Source organism: Lates calcarifer, linkage group LG17, assembly GCF_001640805.2.
Source record: "Lates calcarifer isolate ASB-BC8 linkage group LG17, TLL_Latcal_v3, whole genome shotgun sequence".
Classification (NCBI taxonomy): Eukaryota; Metazoa; Chordata; class Actinopteri; family Centropomidae; genus Lates; species Lates calcarifer.
The window spans coordinates 10,202,585-10,224,250 of NC_066849.1; the positions used below are offsets into that span (position 1 = coordinate 10,202,585).

Genomic DNA, 21,666 nt, shown 5'->3' on the forward strand with positions numbered 1-21,666 from the left:
TATTTAGATCTCATTTCATGTCTGTAAGAAGACTATAGGTTTATAACAGTCTTACATATTGAGGGGAACACTCACATTTTTAAAATAAAAGCACAGAGCAGCTGTGCAGGTTTTCTACAATGACTTGGATATATTTGATGAATTGTGTGAACAACTGGTAAAAGGCAAATGCTGTAAGATAAGCTGTTGTTGTAGTGCCAATCATGCTGCAGTAAGCACCAAGAATATATATGACTTGACTGCAGACTCATTTTCATACTCCACCCAACAGTCACCAGCAGTACACGTTGATAATCAAGTCATCGATCTCGAACACACCTAATGTCTGTGACAAGAACCAATTAGATTGAACTGACTGGGAAACATCACCCAGAAACCTGGCCTAGGCATTCGGGGCTGCAGCCCCTAAGAATTTTTCTTAGGCTCCAAATAATTCTCCACTTTGAGTGGTTTGTCACTCCATAACTGAGCATCAGTAAAAGATATTCAGTGTTGTCATTTTGTTGTAAGCCAATGTATGGACAAAATGGATATACACAAAATGTTACTGGACAGCTAAGTTACCACAGCTTCCACAGAAAGTTACAGCTTTGGCTTTATCGGTAAACGTGCAATAACCTGGTGTAGGGTATTATGTAACATCTAAGACCATGACTTTTGTCGGGGGACTATGAGATTGTCAGAGGAAACATGAAACATGAATGTTGATGTTGAATGTTAGCTTGTAGTGTGTTAGTTGTAACTGTACATGCATATGTGGAGAGGTTGTATGCTGCTGTGATGCTGTGTTTTCTCTGATGCCTAAAACTAATTTCTCTTGAGGGAGACAATAATGGTTAATCCTAATCCTAAAAAAATTGTCTCACTCACAAGAGACATCAGATTAAACAAGGAAACAAACACTGAATCTAAATGACACAGATGCGTCACACACATCACTCTAGGTTAGTGTCAGATTCTAGAGATTGACATGAGACATAGATCAGTGTGTGAACCAACAAATGGATCAGCGCATTTATTACTAAGAAAACTGTGATTATTTGTCATAATACAAAGCAAAGATTCTTCATTACACAACAGATTTCCCTTTTAATGCCATACACAGAACATACACTTAATAACAACAACATGGGTTGAATCTCATTTACGAGTGTTTTATGCTCCCTTGTAACTACTTGTCCCAGACAATTGATTCATGAAAGTGTTTTTTGTATTGCTCTTTCTGCCTCCATCATCCTACCTCGGATGGGGGCAGCTCAAGGGCAGGGTTTTTCCATAACTGTGATTTTCAAGGTGGAAAAACCATCAAAAATTATTGAACTTTTGTTTGACTGATGACAATGATGGACAGAGACAAAACACATCTTACAAAATAAGGTCTGCATGCTAAAATAATATTCGGCAATGGACTGTGCAGGATAATAACAACAATACTGCTGATTTGTGACAACGCCCAGTTCCTCTAATGTAGCAAAAGTGCTACATTTCTCCAGGCAATGAAAGTTAGTTATTGTTCTCATCCTATGAAATGCTAAATGTTGAGATTTAAGTATTTGTTGACATATTGGAACTCTTGAAAAATATGTAAATAGAGAATGCCCATAAAAAAATATTGTTGTATGCTGAAACAAGAGAACATACTCTTGTGAATCCCTTTGTCACATGAAGGCCTTTCAGCACAACAGTAGAGTGTGCGGGTTCCAGGATATTTAAAAGCTAAAAATGTAAATTTTCTGTATAGTTCTGAGATCATTTTGGATTGATTTTACAGCTTTATCTAACCCTAAACTGTTTTCTGACTGTGCAACTGGAACTGTTTGCACAAAGCCACTTAAATGCAAATTTATCATTCGAAAGTTTGAAAAATGAAAATGTGGATTATTCCTATCCTATTTAAGAGTGAGGTTTGCTGCAGAGTGTTCAAAATTGCTGCTTTTGTAAGGCAGCAAGACACAGTATATAATAGAATTAGTGCAGGTCTAAGGTAAATTAACGGTAAGGTAAATTGGGGGAGTGGGGAGCTTAAACAATCAAGTGTGAACAAATCAGCATTCAGGAAATATGCTGTGATATTTCTGTGCAATAGACAGAGCGTGGGTATAAGGACACGGCATCACGGGGAGTCGAGGGGGCCCCAGACTCAAGCCTGACAACTCATTCATCAGCTGCTTGTTCACTCCCAGATCAAAACCTGTCAATTACAATAAAGCAGGGTCAAAGGTAGACAATGATGACTACAGTACAAGAACATTTATTTATCTTTTATATAATATGGTTAAAAAACATCCTGTCTCAACCATTACTCACCAAGTTTCTTGGCATAGCTGATAAGCTCTTGCATCTTGAACTGATAATGAAAATTAGAAAAAGATGTCAGTAACTAAAATTGATGCAAAACATGAAAAGAGAGGTTGGAAACACCAACAGGGTGATGAACAGTACCTGTATTGCTCTGGCTTGGTTAAGGTCACCTTTCTCGAATGCTGATATGAGCTTGTTGACATGACATCCCATATAATTGTATGTGCTGTGGGCAGAGACATTAATAGCAATTTACATGTAAATGACTGTTAACAGAGCACAAAAGGAGGCAAAGAATTATACTCATACGCAATCACATGCTCACCTGCCAACTGCTCCCTGGGCTCCCATAACCAGTGCTGCAAGCAGTTGCTATGGAAAAATGAAACATTAATTACTTGAGGCTGGCTCTTTAGAGTCGAGAAATGTCATCTAGCAATATATGCAAATATAGCACAAAAGGAGAGAGGACTGACCTCGTCCACGCCGTAGAGGACTGACCAGTGGGGTTGACTGTGGCTGACACACTGGCCAAAGTCCATCAGGTCATTGCCAGTGAACTTCAGTCCTCTGAAGGAGGGAATGAGCTTCTCAATACCTTCCAACACATCCCTCCCCAGTACTTAAAGAGAGACCATGTTGCAGTCAGTATGCCATCAGTTAAGACATTAAAGAAGCTTTTCACCATTACTGCAAAATGAAAATCAGTCATCAACAGCACTAACCTTTAACACCGGTGAAATCTGGAAGATGATAATAATAGAAGGGCACAGTTGGAGCAACTGAAGTCACTTCATAGAGGAACGTCCTCAGTGTGTCTGATGCAGGGTAAGAGGGAAACTTTGCATTACAAAAGCAGTTTTATTTTGGTTCAATCTAGCTTGGTAAGTAACATTGCTGATGCGTGAGTGAGGTGAGAGAGCGGATGGTTGGCATTACTCGTTGTCAATGCATGCCATGACCTTTCATTTGCAAAACTGAAACTTTTCCCACATCATGTACCTGCAGTGCTGGGCTTGAAGAAAGAGGGGGCAATGGCTGCTATCCCATCAGCCCCGATCTGTTCTGCATGGCGAGCCTGGAGGGTGGATGAACATAATATGGAAGAACAATGAAATGAACAGCTAGCTGATATTTAAAACTTGGTGGTTTATACAGTACAGTTTCACTATAGCGTTTTGATGGATAGTGTTCCCACAGTTTTAAAAAATTATTTTCCGAAGAACACTTCAATTAACTGTCTTTTTGGCAGCGAGTTAGCTGAGAAGACTGACACCTCTCTCATAACTGTTCGCAGACAGTTAGCTTAGCTTAGCATAAACACTGAACGCGGTGGGAAAATATTAGCCTGGGTCTCTCCAGAGGTACCAATTTGCCAACCAGCACCTCCAGATTCTCCATTTAACACACTATATCATGTTTGTTCAATCTGTTCACAAATCAAAGTATAAAGATGATTTGAGAGATGAAGGTTATGTGCCAGAAAAACTGCAATTTCCCAAAATGTTTAACTATTGCTTTAATGTAGATGTAGCATGCCATCATGTACTGACATCCTAATAAATCCTGCTTCTCCCAGACCCATACAGTGCGCCTTTAATCAACACTCATACAAAGAAAAAACATTGAAGAGCTAGAGATAATGTGTATACCAACAAAGTAAAAGGCAATGGAGTTACAAGACGCAAATGTATTTTTATTGAAGGGCGTATAACTTCGTCTTAATCGCTCTCACTGTTTTTGCTTGGAATTACTGAATGAAATTCATCCATACATTCATACATATAATATACTTTAATGGATCTGCTACATGAAACAGGATTTAATGAAAATAAGCCTGATTTACTCTGACAAGTTTATGAAGTACATTACTCCAGGCATCAAAAAGGCAACAACTCACCAGTTCTTGGGAATCTTTCAGACTCATGCAGCCGACATGCACGATCACCTGATCCAATCTGTAGAGACATGCACGCACAGGCACGCAAAAGAAGGTTTTCACAAGCTTTTCTTTTTCCTGCATTACTCTTGATCTGTGGACAAATCTTCAAAAAACAGGCTGTGTGATGACTCACTTTCCCTTTGCTTTCTGACACCACGCCTCAGCCAGGATCTTCCTCTCTGCCACACTGAGAGACATGCTCTCTCCGGTGGTGCCATTCACTGTAAATAAGTTAAGTCTTGTCTTATCTCCATAGAATTTTCCAGAGCACAAAAGCATGTCTTAAAGAAAAGTGAGGAGAGTCTCACAGAAACTATTCAGTAGACGCAGTGTTAACACAAGGAGAAGTTTTGCACAAACCAGGGTGATTCATCTAGTCTGAGCAAAGTGTGAAATGAACAGTAATCTGAGTGACATTTGACACACAGGAAAACACTGATTGGTTTTGATTAATGCAGAGAAAAGGGCAGATTTTATATCTTCACCTAGTCACCCAACTTTTTTCTGTTTCTGTTTTGAGGACAGTTGTTAACATGGAATTTATCGTTAGCAACCAGAGCATGAGACAAAACATTATAATTATATATTAACTATGAGTACAAACAAACGTAAGTGTTAAGGTCAACATGCCATGCAATGGGTTTTTTTAAATACAAGGTTGATGCAATGTGAAGCAATATTTCTCATTAACAGCTAAACTGAGTTTGGTATTAACCGATTAAATTAAAGGTACCCTGTGGGGTTTTTGATCACTAGTGGTGCTATGGAGCAGTGTTAGTCTAAGCAGGTCTTGGATTTGTTTGAATTGTGTGGCAAGTACCCAACATATTTAACTGTAAACCGCAGACAATTTAACTTTATTTTGAAAGTTTTACGGACAGAAAATCTGCAACTATTAATTGTTTTGGTCACCTTTAAATAAAAAAATGTCAAACTTTTACTGCCTCTTGCTTTTAAAAAGTGAGACTTTCATGCTGTTCTTTGTCATATATGATATTAAACTTATTATCTTGGCTCTAGTTTTGAGTTCATCTGGTTTATCTGGTCACTTTTCAATGTGAACACAAGACAGACTCAAAACTAATATGTGTATATGTATTTAAAAAAAGTTAGAAAATGTCTCATGATGCATTCAACATGTTTGTCAGGCCTTAATGATACACACAAGGTGTTTTGGTAAGAAACACTTTATGTAAACAATTTTAAACTTTTTTTTTGATATACTTAAATGATATACTTTTATTAATTTGCAGATGGTAGAATTGAAGGTAGACTTATCTTTTAATGTAGGGACACTAAAGCTGATGAGGAGATCATTCTACTCCATGAAGCAATATTTTTTATTAGTAATTATTACTAATTAAGTTTAATATGGATTATGCGGCTAAAAGGTAAATCAGGATTATTACTGAAATAATTTGTAGTTTTATTATAGTTACAGATGATAGAACTGACATTTTAGGCCAATAAACTCCAACTTTCATGTTTTCCTAAAACATTTACACCGAAGCTGCTGATGAAAACATAAAGAGATACAGAGTATGAAGAAATATTGTTCAGCTTGTGTTCAGTTGTGCAATAACGGACTGTGTAGTAATGATGACTGTGCAAAAACTGAAGGTATTACTATGTGTGCAGTGGCCTTTTTTATCTTAAAAAATACTATATAGTTATAATTTCATTGATAAGGGTCCTGTTTTAACTCTTATTTATTCATGTTTTTTTTTAAAACATATAATCACTTATCACATATTCGGAATATTTGGGTTTTTGTGTGAAATGCATGATAGAAGCAGTCACACACAACTTTGTGGTGGCTGTTTCTTACATAAATAAAATATGCCTATGTGACATACTGTATATCAGACACATCATACTGCAGGATAACCAACCATATTTTTCTTTTTTGGGAAAATGTAACTGAACTCCATTTCTTAGGGTTCTTTTTTTCAGTGTTGTAAAATTACTTGACAGATGATTTTAACTTTAAATGTAGAATTTAAGAGTATGTGCAAACTAAAAGCACAAAAGTAACTAACTGACAAAGGTTTGGTTTGTTTCCAACCCAATCTGACAACATATCAAAGAAGTGTGACCCTAAACCATAAATAAGGGAGAAGCAACACATCTACTTTGTCTACAAACCTTCAAGGTCAAACATGCAGTGATTAAGGTGGGAACACAGACAATGACAAACATCAAAAGAAGAATCCACTTGAAAACTTACCAAATACGCTATTTACACCTTGCTTCTCTGTCAAGTAGTCAATATAAGGTCCAATCTCTGATAGGTTGATTTCACTGTTTCGGGAAGACGCAAAAAATATAGGCCCACACATGTGGCAAAAAGAATACTAAACATGCTCCTCATGTTCTGCAGGAGTGTATGATGGTCACACACCGCCCCACCTGAATACCTGCTAAAACTACTATTGGTAAAAGTAGTTAATAGAGATATTAATGACTATATATGATGCATATTTATTTTATCATACATGAACATTCTGGACATGTTCTACGGCAGAAAAGGCTAACCACATCCAAATAATAACAAACACACATCCACAGAAGTAATGCGATAATGTTTCAATTAGTATAAGGTCATTTGGTTTGATTAATTAAAAAAAAAAAAAAAAACTTGACTGTTGTTGTGTCACCTGCCGCTCGAGCACAGTGACATGCACTACAGGATATGTGCTTGTGACTATAGCTTCTATTTGGAATTAATACTCTTCCTACACGTTTGAGTAGATATACATCTCTTTTCCCGTCAGTATGCCGTAATTATCTGAATGCATGCAATGATAACCACTTAATGTTGTTGAAAATTAATCGTGGCATTTATACTGGGGCACAGCTCATTTATACTAGGGCACGTGCCCCAGTAAAAGGGATCTCGCGACGCCTATTAAGTACGAGTTCTATGGAAAAACACGACAGAGAAAGGGAAGTGGTGTGTGAAGGCTGCTTACCCTTCTGAGGTGAATGGGGTAAATGTAGCTGCAACAAGTCCTGTTAGATTTTTATCGGATGCAGGAGCCATGATTGACATAACCTGACACACAAATATATAGATACGTCAGTTAGAAACAAAGAAAGTACGTGACACTCAAAGACAGAAAGAATAAGGTACACAAGAAAAAGAAAGAAAGAAACGACTGTTAAGCGCGTGATAACTTTAAGGTCACACTATCCTGTTTTTAAAAGTCAAACTTAGAGAACTATTACATCATGCATCCACAGGATACACGGTATGTAAATAAACGCATACGTGGGATTCTCAGCAACCGGTGCGTGAAGTAAAAATTTAAACATACCGTCGAAACCGATTAAATGTATCAAACTGTCGGCGCTAGCTTACCTGTGAGATTGCTCTTCTTTTTATGCGTTGAGTACATCAATTCAGCTATCAGGGAAGTAGGTTACTGGCTTTAACTTGTTCTCAAAACCAAGTCAGGGATTTGTTGATGTACCTGTCATGTGAAACCACCTAAATGTCAAGTGACGTCGCAAAGCTTCGTGGGAAATGTAGTTAAAGGATGAAAATCACAAAAGTAAACCGAGATAAACATGCATTTCCCCTTAGTTATGAATTACGAAGTAAGCATCTCACATTTAAACACGTAGATTATGTTTACAATGGCTTTGAAACATTTTAGAGGCTTTAATGTCGTTATTCTTTCATTTACAAAACATCAACGCTGCATTCACTTGTTGTCAGGATATATTGATTTTGTACGCCAGCAAGCTCGCACAAGTGGTACACCACGGAGATACGCTAGAAAAACAGAGATGTCATGTAGCTCTACATATTATTAAATTACCATGCTAAAATGCAATTTGCCTGTTTTGGGCGGGGGGCGTATAAATTGTCAAACACGTCAAACACGCCACTAACGGTAGAAACGCTGCATTTAATAATGCGCGAATTCACATCAATAACTACCATGGTCCTCGGCGTTGTTTATTATTTGAAAAACAATATGCACCTAAAGTCATCATTATTAAAGATAAAACGTTATTTTCTCTCACAGACAAAGGCACCTGGGTTCGTTATGAGTAAAGAAAGTTTTTTCTCCGAGCTTTCAAGAGGAGCGCAGAAAGGCAACACAAGTTACAATGGACAGGATAGATATGATTTGGGTTTTTGTTTCCTGAACCCACACTTTCAGGTAGCTCTTCCGCCTAATTGTTTGACCACTTCAGAAGCCGTTGAGCAACTGATTATTCTTAAGGTCAGGTTACATGTGGCTAATAGTACGGTTATGGCCATGGGTGGAGTTACGTCTGCACTTCACTGCGAACGACAGGCGATTTAATTGTCAGCCTGCAAGAAAGTGTTGCCTGAAAGGCTAAAATCAGGGCAAAATTAGCTCTTTATTCCAGGAAGCGGATGTTGTTGACGTTCTCATCGGCGACGGCATCCGGTTTTGAAAGCTGGCTAGCTTGGCGAAACAGCAGCTTACGGCGAAATTATTCACTTTATACCCCGAAGAAAAGAAAGTAAAGTCATGTCAGGTCCGCTGCTCAACAATGGACGCGGCTTTCGTCGATTTGTCTCGAGTTCCCGGTCTGTTCGTGGACACCAGCTCGGCTAGTTAGCACAGCGGGCTAACTAACTGATTAAACCCTGACAAGTGCCCGACTCCTTGTCTTACTGGGTGACGGGGTAAAACTGTCAAGAGGAGGAAATAATTAACTTGATATCTAAAAAGCTTTGCTGTAGCAACACCAAACTGAGAACAAGGAGCTGGTATGAACGGGAGCTTCCAAGGACTGTTGAATTTTGGTTTAGTTGACTGTAGATTATGTGGGGTAAGAAAATAATCTGAGGAGTGGGATTGTGAACAGTGATGACAAATAAGACAGGAACTGTTAACACGGCGTTGCCTGCTTTGGTTTACTACTTGTCTTGAGGATGACAGTGTGTTTTGATAACCTAAAAAGCTTGACGTTGCCCTGATCACTGTTCCGTGAAGACCGCACTTAGAAAATACAGTGTTGTTACTTGTAACATGTAGATTCTATCTCAACGTGTCACACGTCCTGTTAGCACTCACAGTAGGTCCGGGTGACAGCTTGGTAAAGTAAACAGGTGTGACAAAACAACCAGACTTGGAACAAATTTGCACTACAGCTAATCTTTGATGCGTCTCTATCAGTTACACCCAGATATCCATTTACTTGAAATAACATTCCTAAAAAAAAAAGACAAAGATAGAAAGCCGAGAAAGACAGATGGAGTTTAAGTGGCCAAATGTGAGTAACAAAGTAGGATTGTTTGGTGATATTATTTGTAACTACTGTTGATGAGATTTAATATGAATGGGATGGTGTAGATCTATGTTTCTCCAGTGTTTGTGGTATTTGTTACTGTTTGGTTAGGGCCAGTGGTAATGACTAGATATTCACTCAGTGACTGTTTGAGAGCCAAGCTGTAGTTGTATGCTCATTGCTGTGATCTTGCCCATCTGCCACGATGCCGTCCTGTACTGTTCTTACTGATGCTGTCTGGAGCGTTATGCAGCCTCGGACAGGCAATGTCAAGGGAGGAGAAGCAGAGGTTGAGGTGAGTTGAGAAAAACACACAACATTCTTGGAGTGAAATCATTTTCTCTTCTGTAACAATGTTTCTCATTCTGACTGGTCTGTCTCTTTCCTTACCTAAGGAACCAAGTGATTGAGATGTTTGACCATGCATATCAGAATTACATGGTAAGTTCTTCAAAGAAACAGGAACGTAATAAGTTGGTACTTTTGGTACTCTTCTGCTGCGTTTGAACCTGAACTTGTTTTGGGACAACTTTGCAGTTTATCAACTATTTTTGCTCTTTTAGCATCCTTGCCCATGCTGTTAGAGCAGGGAATGTCATATTATTTCTGGTAATGGGTAATCAGACTGAGCTGGCTACTTGAGTTGGAGAGAAAAAGAACTGAAAGTCAAAGCGTGGTACTGAAACTGAGTTTGTTTGTGTTTCTCAGGACCATGCATACCCAGCAGATGAACTGATGCCTCTGACGTGCAGAGGAAGAGTACGTGGGCTCGAACCCAGTCGAGGTGACATAGACGACGCTCTGGGAAAGTGAGTGCCACTGCTGGCCTTGTTCTTGTTCTGTTGTATCAATGGAATAATAGTGATGTGGCTTAAAGCCACACATGTTACCACACCTTGTCTAGCTTTTCCCTCTCTCGTGTCAGAGATGGAAGGTGGAGGCAAATTTTAATTATATATTCTAAATAAACGTCATTATGTTGAATATTTTTTACACATTTTGCAGCACCCTTGGTATCAAATTATTGTCTGTCTTTGCTAGGTTCTCTCTCACCCTCATAGATACTCTGGATACTCTGGTGGTGAGTATCAGTTTTGTGTATTTTTGACTCTTGGCTGCTTTACAGTAGTTTTTAAGGTAATTATTGTAAAATTACATGTAAATCATTAGACAGAACACAGGGGAGAATATGACAAAATAGCTGAAAACTAGTATGCACAATGTATAGAAAAATAATCCCCTAGTTTCTTCATATTTTTTTTTAATAATAAGGATGTTTTGTCTGTGTGAGTCTTTAATACTGTAGAATGTAGAGAGAAATGTCTGTGTTTTACAATTAACAAGGGTGGTAAATAAAATACTTCTGGGAGAATTTTTGTGGGCACTTTTTCATGTATTTTATTTTACTTTTAGAGTGTGAAATGGTGTATCATAGAGCCTCATTTTTATAATCACGTACAATTTCTCTTTGCCAGCTTTTGAATAAAACAACTGAGTTTGAGGCTGCAGTGAGGAGAGTCCTGTCAGATGTGAGGCTGGACAATGACATTGTAGTGTCTGTCTTTGAAACCAACATTCGAGTCCTTGGGTAAGATTAGACTTTACTGTCAACACACAATGATACACTCATTTACTGTCACATATTCTAAAGTAAAAATTAATGGGTTGTGTTGTACTTAATTGTTCACGTGTTGTGTGTGTGCGTTCAGAGGTCTGTTAGGAGGGCACTCCATGGCTGTGATGCTGAAGGAGGGAGGTCAGCACATGCAGTGGTACCAGGATGAGCTCCTGCACATGGCCAAAGATCTGGGACTCCGACTTCTGCCAGCGTTCAACACCAGCAGTGGCCTGCCTTATCCCCGGGTGAGACACACACACACACACACACAGACAATAAACACATATTGTGAGCTCATTAATGCCAGAATCAAACCTTGTGTGTCTTATTATTGGTGTTACCAGATCAGTCCTGTTTTCATTAAGTAGAAGGCTCTTCATGCTGTATAAATATAGTGTAGCTTATAGGGTAAAATTACATTAGAAAACTGGCTGAGAGACAATCGCTGCTCCTCTACATGAAATGAGAAAACCTATGTAGTTGTTGCAGTTGTTTAGTAAGAAGAGTCAGTGAGGACCAAAGTAATGTGTGATGCATTTTCTGAACTCCAAGTCTGTGTGTTGAAAAAAGCAGAAATTTACCACAAAGTCTTCATTAAACACATCTGATCATGTCTGCATTATAACAAGACATTTTTGAGTTTATGCTCACACTTCCAGGGTTGCAGTATGACAAATTGACATCTACATTTGCTCGCAGCATCCTTTCAGATCATGACTACATATTTCCATTTTCTGCTTCACCGCCCTGCTCGCAGCTGTCACAGCTTTTAGACGCAGACATTTCGTGGCTGACTAGTTTTCATGCACAATCTCTCGCAAACCAAATGTGTCTCTAAAAACAGAATTTTTTTTAAATGTTTTCTTTTTTTTTCCTACTTGATAGGTGAACTTGAAATATGGTGTCAGGGGTCCTGAGACAAGAACAGGCACGGAAACGGACACCTGTACCGCATGTGCAGGAACCATCATCCTAGAGTTTCGCTGCCTTAAGTCGCTTCACTGGGGATCCTGTGTTTGAGGTATTAAATTTTCATCAGATAACCAAATCCTCCTACACCTACATTAACATATTGTTTTATTTTTTTTTTCTCTCTTTATCTCGGTCTTGAATACCTTCAATATTTTACATTCTAAAAGGAGAATACCATTGGAAATATCAAAAGGCATCATGTTGGTTTACCACATTTATCAACAATATTAACAGTTTTAAATTGTTAAAAAGCCATCGGCTGTTTGGACAGACATGCATCAGCTCCCAACAACCACACCCTAACAGCATCTCATCTTTCTTTATCTGTAATCCAGGTCACACTTTTATCTTTTTTTGGGATCAAGTTTCAGAGACTATGAAAGCTTAGGGTTTATGACACCACCCTGTTGTTTGACGACACATGACGTAAAAACTGTATTTATCTCATGTACTGTATTCACTGAGATCAGAGTCTCTGTCCTCTCCCTGTTGTTTTACTTTTCACCTCACACTGCTCATATCATCGTATGTACACATGATGGATTAAATGTTGAGTATTAACAATTTTGATGACAGGTTCCACAGCAACATTCAAGCTCTAGGAGCCTAAACCCACAGATATATTAAAGATAACACAGCTACATCACTCCTGGTGGAGACTGCACACATTTAGTGCAGTTGGGAAAACTGTGGCTCATTCACATCTCATCACAGGAAATGTCTTGATAATTCCTTCCTCTTAATTACAGATTTGAAAATTGCTTTTTGTCATCATTTCCTTGTTCTCATGGGGTTTCATCTAACACCCCGAAGATTTCCCAGAATCACTGTCAGAATTATGTTGCTTTGTAGCTTTTTATGTCAGATCCATATCTCTTTACGTCATTAATTTTATTCCCACACTTGTCAAAATGCCCTCTGTGATAAAGGCTTCTTGATGGCGAACCTACCAAAGTGAAATATGCCAGAGCGAATGTGTAATAATTTCAGCAGCTTGTCTTTTTTATTCAGGTGAATATAATGAAAACCTCAGGTACTTCAGATGGAAAAGTTTAATAATTGTGTTACCATATTAGAGGTTGGGACTGGTTCAGTTCCTGGCAGCAGTAGACTGCTGAACAAGCACAGAGTCAATCACTGTAATCATTCTTCTAACAGTGGACAGCTGCTGCAGATTGATTTTCACTCTTTTAATCAATAAATGCACCCTTCTTCTCTCTCTCTCACACACACACACACACACACACACACACACACACACACACACACAGGCCCATGCCCGGAGAGCCCTGGACTTTCTGTGGGAGAAGAGACAGAGGAACAGCAATCTGGTGGGGACCACCATCAACATCCACTCTGGAGAGTGGGTCCGAAGAGGTGAGAGCGGGGGGGTGAGGGGGTGGCTAGGAGGAGGAGGAGGAGAGGGTGTGAGGGTGTGAGGGAGATGAAAGAGGGAAGCAGGACAACGTGACTGAGTGACAGGTTGGAGGAGAGAGTGAAAGAAGAAGAAGAAGGAAGATTAAAGGATGAGGCAGTGATGAAAGAAATGGGAGGAGGCTGTGACAGTTATGTGTTGATGAAGAGACAAGGACACGGACAAGTGAAAATTAAGTATGCAACTATAATCTTTCTGTCTCTGTTAGGGAGGACTCGGCTGTACGGGGAGTGAACAGAACATTTGTTTGTTATCTGATTTCTCTTGTCTTTATAAAGTGATTTGCGATTGTGTGTCTCCAGACAGCGGAGTCGGAGCGGGAATTGACTCGTACTATGAATACCTACTAAAGGCCTACATCCTCTTGGGAGATGACCTGTTTCTTCAGCGGTTCAATATTGTGAGGGCACACACACACACACACACACACACACACACACACACACACACACACACACACATACATACTCTTGCCAGGGTAATTCGATGCCTCTCTGTCTGCATAATAGCATTTTGTCACAGGGGCATTGCCAATGTGAAAGAACATTCAACCCTTCTGTTTGTGCATTTCTGTGCAGTCCTTCGGCACTCAAGTTGACATTAAGATATTGCTTTAAAAAAACTGTACTCAATAAATACTCTTTTCTCAACTTATTTTAAACCTTCATTAATCATTTTACCATCCCGTTTAGCACTATGCATCTATAATGAAATACATTAGTCAGCCTCCTCTGCTGCTGGATGTCCACATCCACAAACCTCTGCTACCTGCTCGCACCTGGATGGACTCTCTGCTGGCCTTCTTCCCTGGACTGCAGGTCAGATTGGACTATGTGAAGTGAACCTTTTACTGTCTCCGAAGAGTCTCATGCCATTTCAGTAATGTTGTTCATGTCTCAGGTGTTGAAAGGAGATATCCGTCCTGCCATCGAGACTCATGAGATGTTGTACCAAGTTACCAAGAAACACAACTTCCTCCCGGAGGTAATCTGTTTCTCTGTGTATCTGTCTTAGAAAGCTAAGTATCGTGTTCTATCTGCTCCACAATAAATGACTTGGTGTCATTCAAATAGAGTCAAATAGCCCCATATGGCTTATGTTGCTGACTAAAACCGTTTTGAAGTGAACCAGCCTTCATTTCACGTGACACGGCTGCATTTTAACTCGGCCTGTCTGTTCTTATTACAACGCTTTGGATACAGTGTTCTGACCCCTTCGTCCTTCTCTGTCTGTCCCCAGGCCTTCACTACTGATTTCAGGGTACACTGGGCCCAACATCCCCTGAGGCCTGAGTTTGCAGAGAGCACCTATTTCCTTTACAAGGTAATTTATCAAGTGAGCTTGACATAATGTGTAGGTGTAGGCGTTCTCCTTTCACTGCCATACTCCGGAGGTAAGCATCTAATATCATGCACCAGTTTATATTAAATGTTGTCAAGTTGCTGTTTGATCTCAAGTTACTGACGTTTGACTAAAATCTCAAGGTGCATCAGGACTCATCTCAATGTTTCAGAAACACTCTCTCCATTTCTGTCATTGTTAAGCAGCCTCCAGCACACAGACCACTATTAAGTGTTCATAATTATCATATGATAACACTCTGCCTTTGGCATTTTGGTGTCTTACAGCAATTTAACATAGGAATATAATATGAGGAACAGAATATAACTCTGAGATCAAGTTACATCTTTGTGTCGACTAGATTTCACTGGAGCCTTCTTCATAATTCATGTACTGTCCTCTGTTATGACCACACCGCTTTTCTCTCGTTCTCCCAGGCCACAGGAGACCCTTACTACCTGGAGGCAGGTCGCACCATCCTGGACAACCTCAATCGCTTTGCTCGTGTGCCCTGCGGCTTCGCTGCAATGAAGGACGTGCGCACTGGGAGCCACGAGGACCGGTGAGAATAGAAGACTCAGAATATTTGCAGCATTCTGACATACAAGATGCAGCCGCTAAAGCATTAATGCACAGCATATCTTCCAACATGCATTGTGTTATATATGCAGTAAAGTAAATATTGTGATAAAATATTAGCCTGCTGATAAGTCAGTCATAATGATTATTTGATAAATATTCAGAATATACTGACGTTTTGACCCCTTTGTTTCCCAGTGCTGCATATCTTATATATATATATATATATATATATATCTTCTCTTTTTTTCAGAATGGATTCATTCTTCCTCGCTGAGATGTTCAAGTACCTGTTCCTGCTGTTTGCTGAAACAGAGGACTTACCGTTTGATGTGGAGGACTATGTCTTCACAACCGAGGCACACCTGCTGCCTCTGTCCCTCTCTGCAGTCCCTCATTCTTCATCTGTTTCATCAAACAGAACGGTAATCGACATGATACCGTCACAATTCAAATCTGACAAAGTGATGAAACCATATATGCGTTCCAATATGTAACGAAACCTGTCATATACTCGTACTTCAGTCAGAGGAGGAGCTGGATGACTCTAACTTTGATTGGACCTGCCCAAACACCCGCCTCCTGTTCCCTGACCCCGCCTTTCCCCGTAACCTGAGAGAGCCGATCCGTAGTGCTGTGGACAAGAGCTGCCCCCGTCCTGCTCCTTACCGGTGTGTGTAAATACCAGCCTGCACTTATTATCTATTTTCCTAGCCACCATATCTCTTCCATCTTTACTTTTTAACTTCCTGTCACTCTCAGGGAGCCCGGTATGGGTCGTCCTCCGCTGAGGGCTCAGGACTTTATGGCAAACAACCCTGAACATCTGGAGCTTCTCAGGAGGATGGGGGTCAGTCTCATCCACCTGAAAGATGGCAGGGTGCAGCTGGTCCAACATGCTACACAGGTATAGCAATTTAGCAACAAGAAAAAAATGATAATTTCTTGTAATAAAACTACTAAAACTCCAACTTTTCAGCTTCAGTTAGACATTTTCTTTCTACAAATGTTCTAAACTTTCCATCACGACTTTTAAAAAATTCTCTCTCTCCCACTCTGTCACACCCACACCTAGGCGGTGAGTGCGGTAGCAGCAGAGGACGGTGTGCGCTTCATGCAGGAGATGATGGAATTGTCCAGCCAGCAGCAAAAAGAGCAGCTGCCTCCCAGAGCCATTCAGATTGTCTCACATCCGTTCTTCGGCAGGGTTGTGCTGACCGCCGGCCCAGCGCAGTTTGGCACAGACCTGTCCAAGAGTTCCACAGGGGTAAGTGGGTTTTGTAGTTTTGCCAAGCTGCCAGGTTTCACATGGGCACTTAACTGTCCTCCTGCTTGTTTTTCTTAAGAGAGCCACTCACTTTTCCCCTGTGTGTTTTTGAGAGGGTGCTTCCTCTTCAGAGCAGAATATTTTCCTCATTCAAACAGAGGGAAAGTTGAGTTCTCGGTTTCTGCACCAGAGGAGAACACATGGGATTAGACAGCACTTCTATTCACCACATTTAAATGTGTTCCTTTATCCGTTACAATAATGCTGTCTCTTTCCTCCTGTGTGCAGGTACGAGGCTTTGTGACTGTGGCTGAACCCTACAGTGGCTGTGCTGAGATCACCAATGCAGAGTACGTGCAGGGCCACATCGCTCTTCTCCAGAGGGGTCAGTGCATGTTTGCAGAGAAGGCCCGACACATCCAGAAAGCTGGCGCCATTGGAGGCATAGTCATCGGTGAGTGCAAGGAGCTAACGACACAAGATGGAAGATGACTATTCAGTGACTAGATTAGTGCTCAGTAAATTGATTATCTTGAAGACAAACTGTCAAATAGGGTTCTGCACATTGTATGATGACTGAATAATCCGGCAGAACATCTGCAATATTAATAATAATAACAGTCTAATAATAACATTTATATATACGTGTAGTATATATAAAACTTTCCTCATTAAAGTTACAGATTCCCATACATTGCATTATAAAAGAGACACTATATTATCAATTAATCTCTGTTACTTTTCAATTTTAAAAAAATGTGAATGCCCATCACCTTTTCACAGAGCCCTTGGTTATGTCTACAAATTGCCTGTTTTGTCTGAAAAACAGTCCAAAGCCAAAAGATATTGAATTTCCAATAACTTAAAACAATGAAGAACAGAAAATTCTTTCCTTCAAGAAGCTGGAACCAGCAATTGTTTGGCAGTTTTCCTCCTTAAAGGACCAATGAGATGAATCAATTATTCATATCGTTGTCAGTAAATTGTCTGTCTATTAATTAATCGACAAATTGCATCTCTCACTCTCCTCCTTTTACTCCCCGTTTCTCCGTCCAGACGACAATGAGGGCAGCAGCAGTGACACGGCTCCCCTGTTTCAGATGGCCGGGGACGGCCGCAACACGGATGACATCACCTTGCCTCTCCTCTTCCTCTTCCACAAGGAGGGCAACATCCTGTTGGAGGCGCTGAAGGAGTACCGGGAGGTGGAGGTGCTGCTGAGCGACAAAGCCAGAGACAGAGGTGTGACTTCACTCCCTCATACGCCTCCCTAAATGTCAGAGCTCTTCTCTTTGTTCCACTTGATCTTTCTCAATAAGATTGATTACATCAGTGTTCTTAGATCTCTCTGTTGACTGAGCCCCATTATGTGCTCAGCTTCGTAAAATAAAGATGAGATGTAGGGATTCGGGCATTATTTGAAGTCTCAGAGATCATGACTCATTCCGCAGCCACCCACCAGCTGTGGTTATAATGGTGCATGGTGGAGATTTACACCCTTATCAATATTGCATCCTCTTTCTTTTCTGCCTTTATCCCATTTGCCAAATCCCTCTATTCCCTGTGGTGGACTGTAACAGTGCCTTTCCTCTCCTCTGTCTCTTGGTTTCTCTTCTTTTTTCATAACCCTCTCCCTTTTGGATGAGCAGCAGCCATATTCAAAGGTAAACCTCTTCCTGGCAGCCTAATTGAGGGCAGTAAGTATCTGCTTCTTTTTCTTTCTTCTTTGTCTGTTACCCACATTCTGCATCCCTCACTTTGCCTTTATCACCGTCCTCCCTCCTTACATTAATGCTTGTATCTCTGTCACTCTCCTTCTCACTCTGCCCTCTCACCACAGGATTCTGTATGTGTTTGATAGGAAAGCTTAGTGCAGTCACATTGTTGTTATTTGTTATTTACCTCCTCAGTGACAGCCCTTTATGCCTTCTTTTCCTCACAGGAGCAAACCAGTAGTTACACATGGCGAGGCTGGGCAGTGTAGCAGAGCTTGACCACACATTTTACCATTTCCACCAACTCATACTTTGTTTTTGGTCAGCTTGTCTTGATTTTATATACATTTACTATTACAAATTCAGCTGCCACAGGCTGTCAAATGGCACAATTTCAGAAGTACTGTTAAGAAGCCCTAAACAGAAACTATTATAATTATGAGTAACATGGCTGCAGCTGCAGGATCAGCTGCATGGCAGTACAGTCGGAGCTGTTGGGGATCTGAACACTATTTGGCAGAACATATGCTTACCCAAACAGACACATGACCACAAATCCTGTGATTTATGGGTAGTCTCTGTAGCCACAAAGCCACCACGACACCATAATGACCAGATATCCTGTGCCCATCTGTACCTGAATTATGCAAGCCTTGAAGTTACAGTCATTGACTGTTGTCAGCACGGCAGCAGTCCTGGGTGTGTTCCCTCCGACTGTGTAATGAAAAGCGCACACACACTCGCTCTTTGACACATTGAGCAGTGAAAGAAGCAGCTTCATTTTTAGAAACTATAACAGATCAAATGGCCTTTTTCATTCCTAACTAGATTGTGCAAAATTCACAGTACAACTTTTTGCCAGATTTCTTTTCTCAGTTGACTCTCAGTTTGATTGTGTAGCTATGTGAGAAAAGGCTTTATCCTGTGGGAAACATGACTCACCATCAGCATCATGCTGTTATGGTTGACAGCCTCTCGATGAAAACTGTTCTATTTTTGACTGAGAATGGCTACCAGGAGGCATGTTGTATAGATTACTGACTGAAGAGGAGGAAAAGAGCTGTGTGTGTGCCTGTGTCTGTGTATGTGTCCTGCACATCTTTTTTGTATAGATCTGTTCAGTCTCACGCCCCTGCTTCCTTTTTCAGGTGTGGATGTACAAGAAGCGGAGGAGGACTGCTTAACCGGGGCAACAACCCCCACCTCATTTGAACCTACCACCCAATCGCAAATGAGCACCGTAGAGCTAGATGAGTCTGTTTCAGAGGAGGTTACACCATCACAGGAGGAAGTCAGTCCTGTAGATGAAGAAACCAGTCCTGCAGAGGAAGTCAGTTCAATGGAGGTGGAAGCTAGCCCTACAGAGGTGGAGGCCGACTCGGCTCAGCCCAGAGAGGAGAGAGACTCTGACAGGAGAGAGGAGCCTGAGGGCGACACGGACTCAGGCAGCCAGTCGGTGGACGAACTGCTGGCTGATTGGCGGGAAGACTTGGAGGCTTTCCAGCAGATGGAGAAAGATGAGCTCTGACAGTCGTCTGGCATGTCGTGCCCTGCGACCGCAGTTTGATCCCACCATTCGGGGAAGGAGCGCATCGTCACACCAGCCTCAATCTGTTGAACTCAGAAGGAAGCTGGGGAGAGGTCTTTAATGACTGTTTCTTCTCTTGCCCTCTGTGGACGGTACCACGTGCCAAGGCAACCAACATACTGTATCTCTGGACCATAAGGAAATTGTTTTTAGCCTGGTAGATAATGGATGAGAGACCAGGGTTCTTACCTCACTTTCTCATGCACTTTCTGTTAATCTGTCGTAACAAACCCTAACAAATGACATGGACCAGACTGTATGTAACAGTGTCTCACTTTCTAGTCCAAATTGCTCCTCACATTGTTGTTCTCTATGCATTTCTGACTCCTTTTGCTCAAATGAATGCTGGTCCAACAACTACGTTCTGACTGATTAATACATCGACCAATTTTATTTAAATGTGATGATTATTTGTGATAATACATTTACTGTTTTCATGGTCTTAGGCCTAATCACATGTACACATTGATGTGAGTGAAAGACTTAATTCACGTGGGGATCGGTGACATCAAATAAGCTGCAGGATCTTTAATGGCTTTATGGTATGACACACTCGATACCAAATGAATCTCTCTGGAGGTATATGAAGTCATCTGCCAGTGTAAATATGTATTAGTCAGGATGTAGGCCTATTGACTGAAACAATATAGCGCTGTTTGCTCAGGTTCTGGCTCTCCTCACCATCAACAACCTCTGGACCACATCGGGTGGAGCAGACACACCCTCAGAGGCATAGTGGGGTGAATTACACGCCCACAGACCGCCACAGGAGGGCGCTATATGATCTGTCTGTCATGCTCTAGCTGCTGACTGACTCTAAAGGAGCAGAAATAAGCCAATAAATGAACATGATGAAATTAAATAAAAATTGAGAGGGAAATGGGGGAAGACTGGCTTCATTATTCAAGTTCATGCCATTTGAATACTGTCTGTTTGGTTTATTTGAAATGTAAAATCAGATTTATTAATTTAGTCTGAATTTACTGCAATAAGATGAAGGCGTGTGTGAATCTAAGAAAAGTCCCTTTTGACTCTAAAGCTTACGTGTTAAACCACATTAAAATGATGTCAAATATGCATTCAAAGAAATTTTTAGCACAATTCATGTTTATGGATTTTCAGAGAAAAATGTGGAAAAACATGTTCCGTTTTACGAGAAAATGGAAGTGAAAGGTGAAGATTTCATCTTCAGCTAAGGTCTTTTCCAGCAGACATGTTTCTATAAACAGTGGGCGGACACCCACATAAAATCAGTTGAGTCAACATGACTTAGATCTGTAATTGGAAAATTCTTGGCGTGCACCATAGCATTACTGTCAAACTGATTAAAGCTGTGGTGGAAGAAGTATTCATATCTTTTAATTAAGCGAAAATAGCAATACTCAGTTACAGTTAAATTCCTGCATTGGTGTTTTTTATTATATGAGTATTACCAGCAAAATGTGCCTAAGGTATTAAAAGTAAAAGCATTTGTTGGTCATAAAGAGCCCTTTCAGTGTTGTTTTATCATAGATCATATTATTCATTTTCACAATGTTGATCATGTGTTTAGTATGTAAAATAATAATCTGCAAAGTAACTCTTAAATACAGTTTTCAGATATAAATTCGCATGTAAAATGTATGGCATAGAAG

At 40.4% G+C, this 21,666-nt stretch overlaps 2 protein-coding genes across 3 annotated transcripts; one reads left to right on the forward strand and one right to left on the reverse strand.

Moving 5' to 3' along the window:
- Positions 1-982: 982 nt before the first annotated feature.
- Positions 983-7,767, reverse strand: npl (N-acetylneuraminate pyruvate lyase (dihydrodipicolinate synthase)). Of its 2 annotated transcripts, XM_018667364.2 has the most exons (12): positions 7,605-7,767; positions 7,216-7,298; positions 6,471-6,544; positions 4,377-4,464; positions 4,202-4,259; positions 3,304-3,379; positions 3,027-3,119; positions 2,778-2,923; positions 2,627-2,673; positions 2,443-2,527; positions 2,308-2,347; positions 983-2,191 (listed from the first exon to the last, which is right to left on the reverse strand). In XM_018667364.2, exons 2-12 carry the CDS (start codon positions 7,293-7,295, stop codon positions 2,046-2,048), a joined length of 933 nt encoding a protein of 310 aa, XP_018522880.1. In that variant the 5' UTR covers positions 7,296-7,298; positions 7,605-7,767; the 3' UTR covers positions 983-2,045. The 2 variants fall into 2 exon arrangements, with proteins under 2 accessions (XP_018522880.1, XP_018522883.1); XM_018667367.2 differs by lacking the exon at positions 6,471-6,544.
- An 860-nt stretch (positions 7,768-8,627) lies between these two features.
- On the forward strand, positions 8,628-20,920 carry edem3 (ER degradation enhancer, mannosidase alpha-like 3). Its single transcript, XM_018667363.2, is given in 22 exon segments — positions 8,628-9,812; positions 9,913-9,958; positions 10,226-10,326; positions 10,559-10,598; positions 10,993-11,105; positions 11,227-11,380; positions 12,021-12,113; positions 12,115-12,156; positions 13,379-13,484; positions 13,845-13,942; positions 14,235-14,360; positions 14,443-14,526; positions 14,782-14,865; positions 15,321-15,445; positions 15,716-15,887; positions 15,988-16,133; positions 16,225-16,369; positions 16,538-16,729; positions 17,018-17,183; positions 17,786-17,971; positions 18,379-18,426; positions 19,593-20,920. Coding segments are annotated over 22 exon segments (2,712 nt in total). The 5' UTR covers positions 8,628-9,747; the 3' UTR covers positions 19,973-20,920.
- The last annotated feature ends 746 nt before the right edge of the window (positions 20,921-21,666 follow it).

Bases quoted from the DNA above. Each gene is read 5' to 3' on its own strand.
- npl (XM_018667364.2), bottom strand. From the start codon at position 7,295: ATGTCAATCATGGCTCCTGCATCCGATAAAAATCTAACAGGACTTGTT. The intron at 3,120-3,303 runs GTACATGATGTG...ACCCTGCATCAG, and splicing joins CTTCAAGCCCAGCACTGCAG to ACACACTGAGGACGTTCCTC. The intron at 2,674-2,777 runs GTCAGTCCTCTC...ATTTTTCCATAG, and splicing joins TCCTCTACGGCGTGGACGAG to CAACTGCTTGCAGCACTGGT.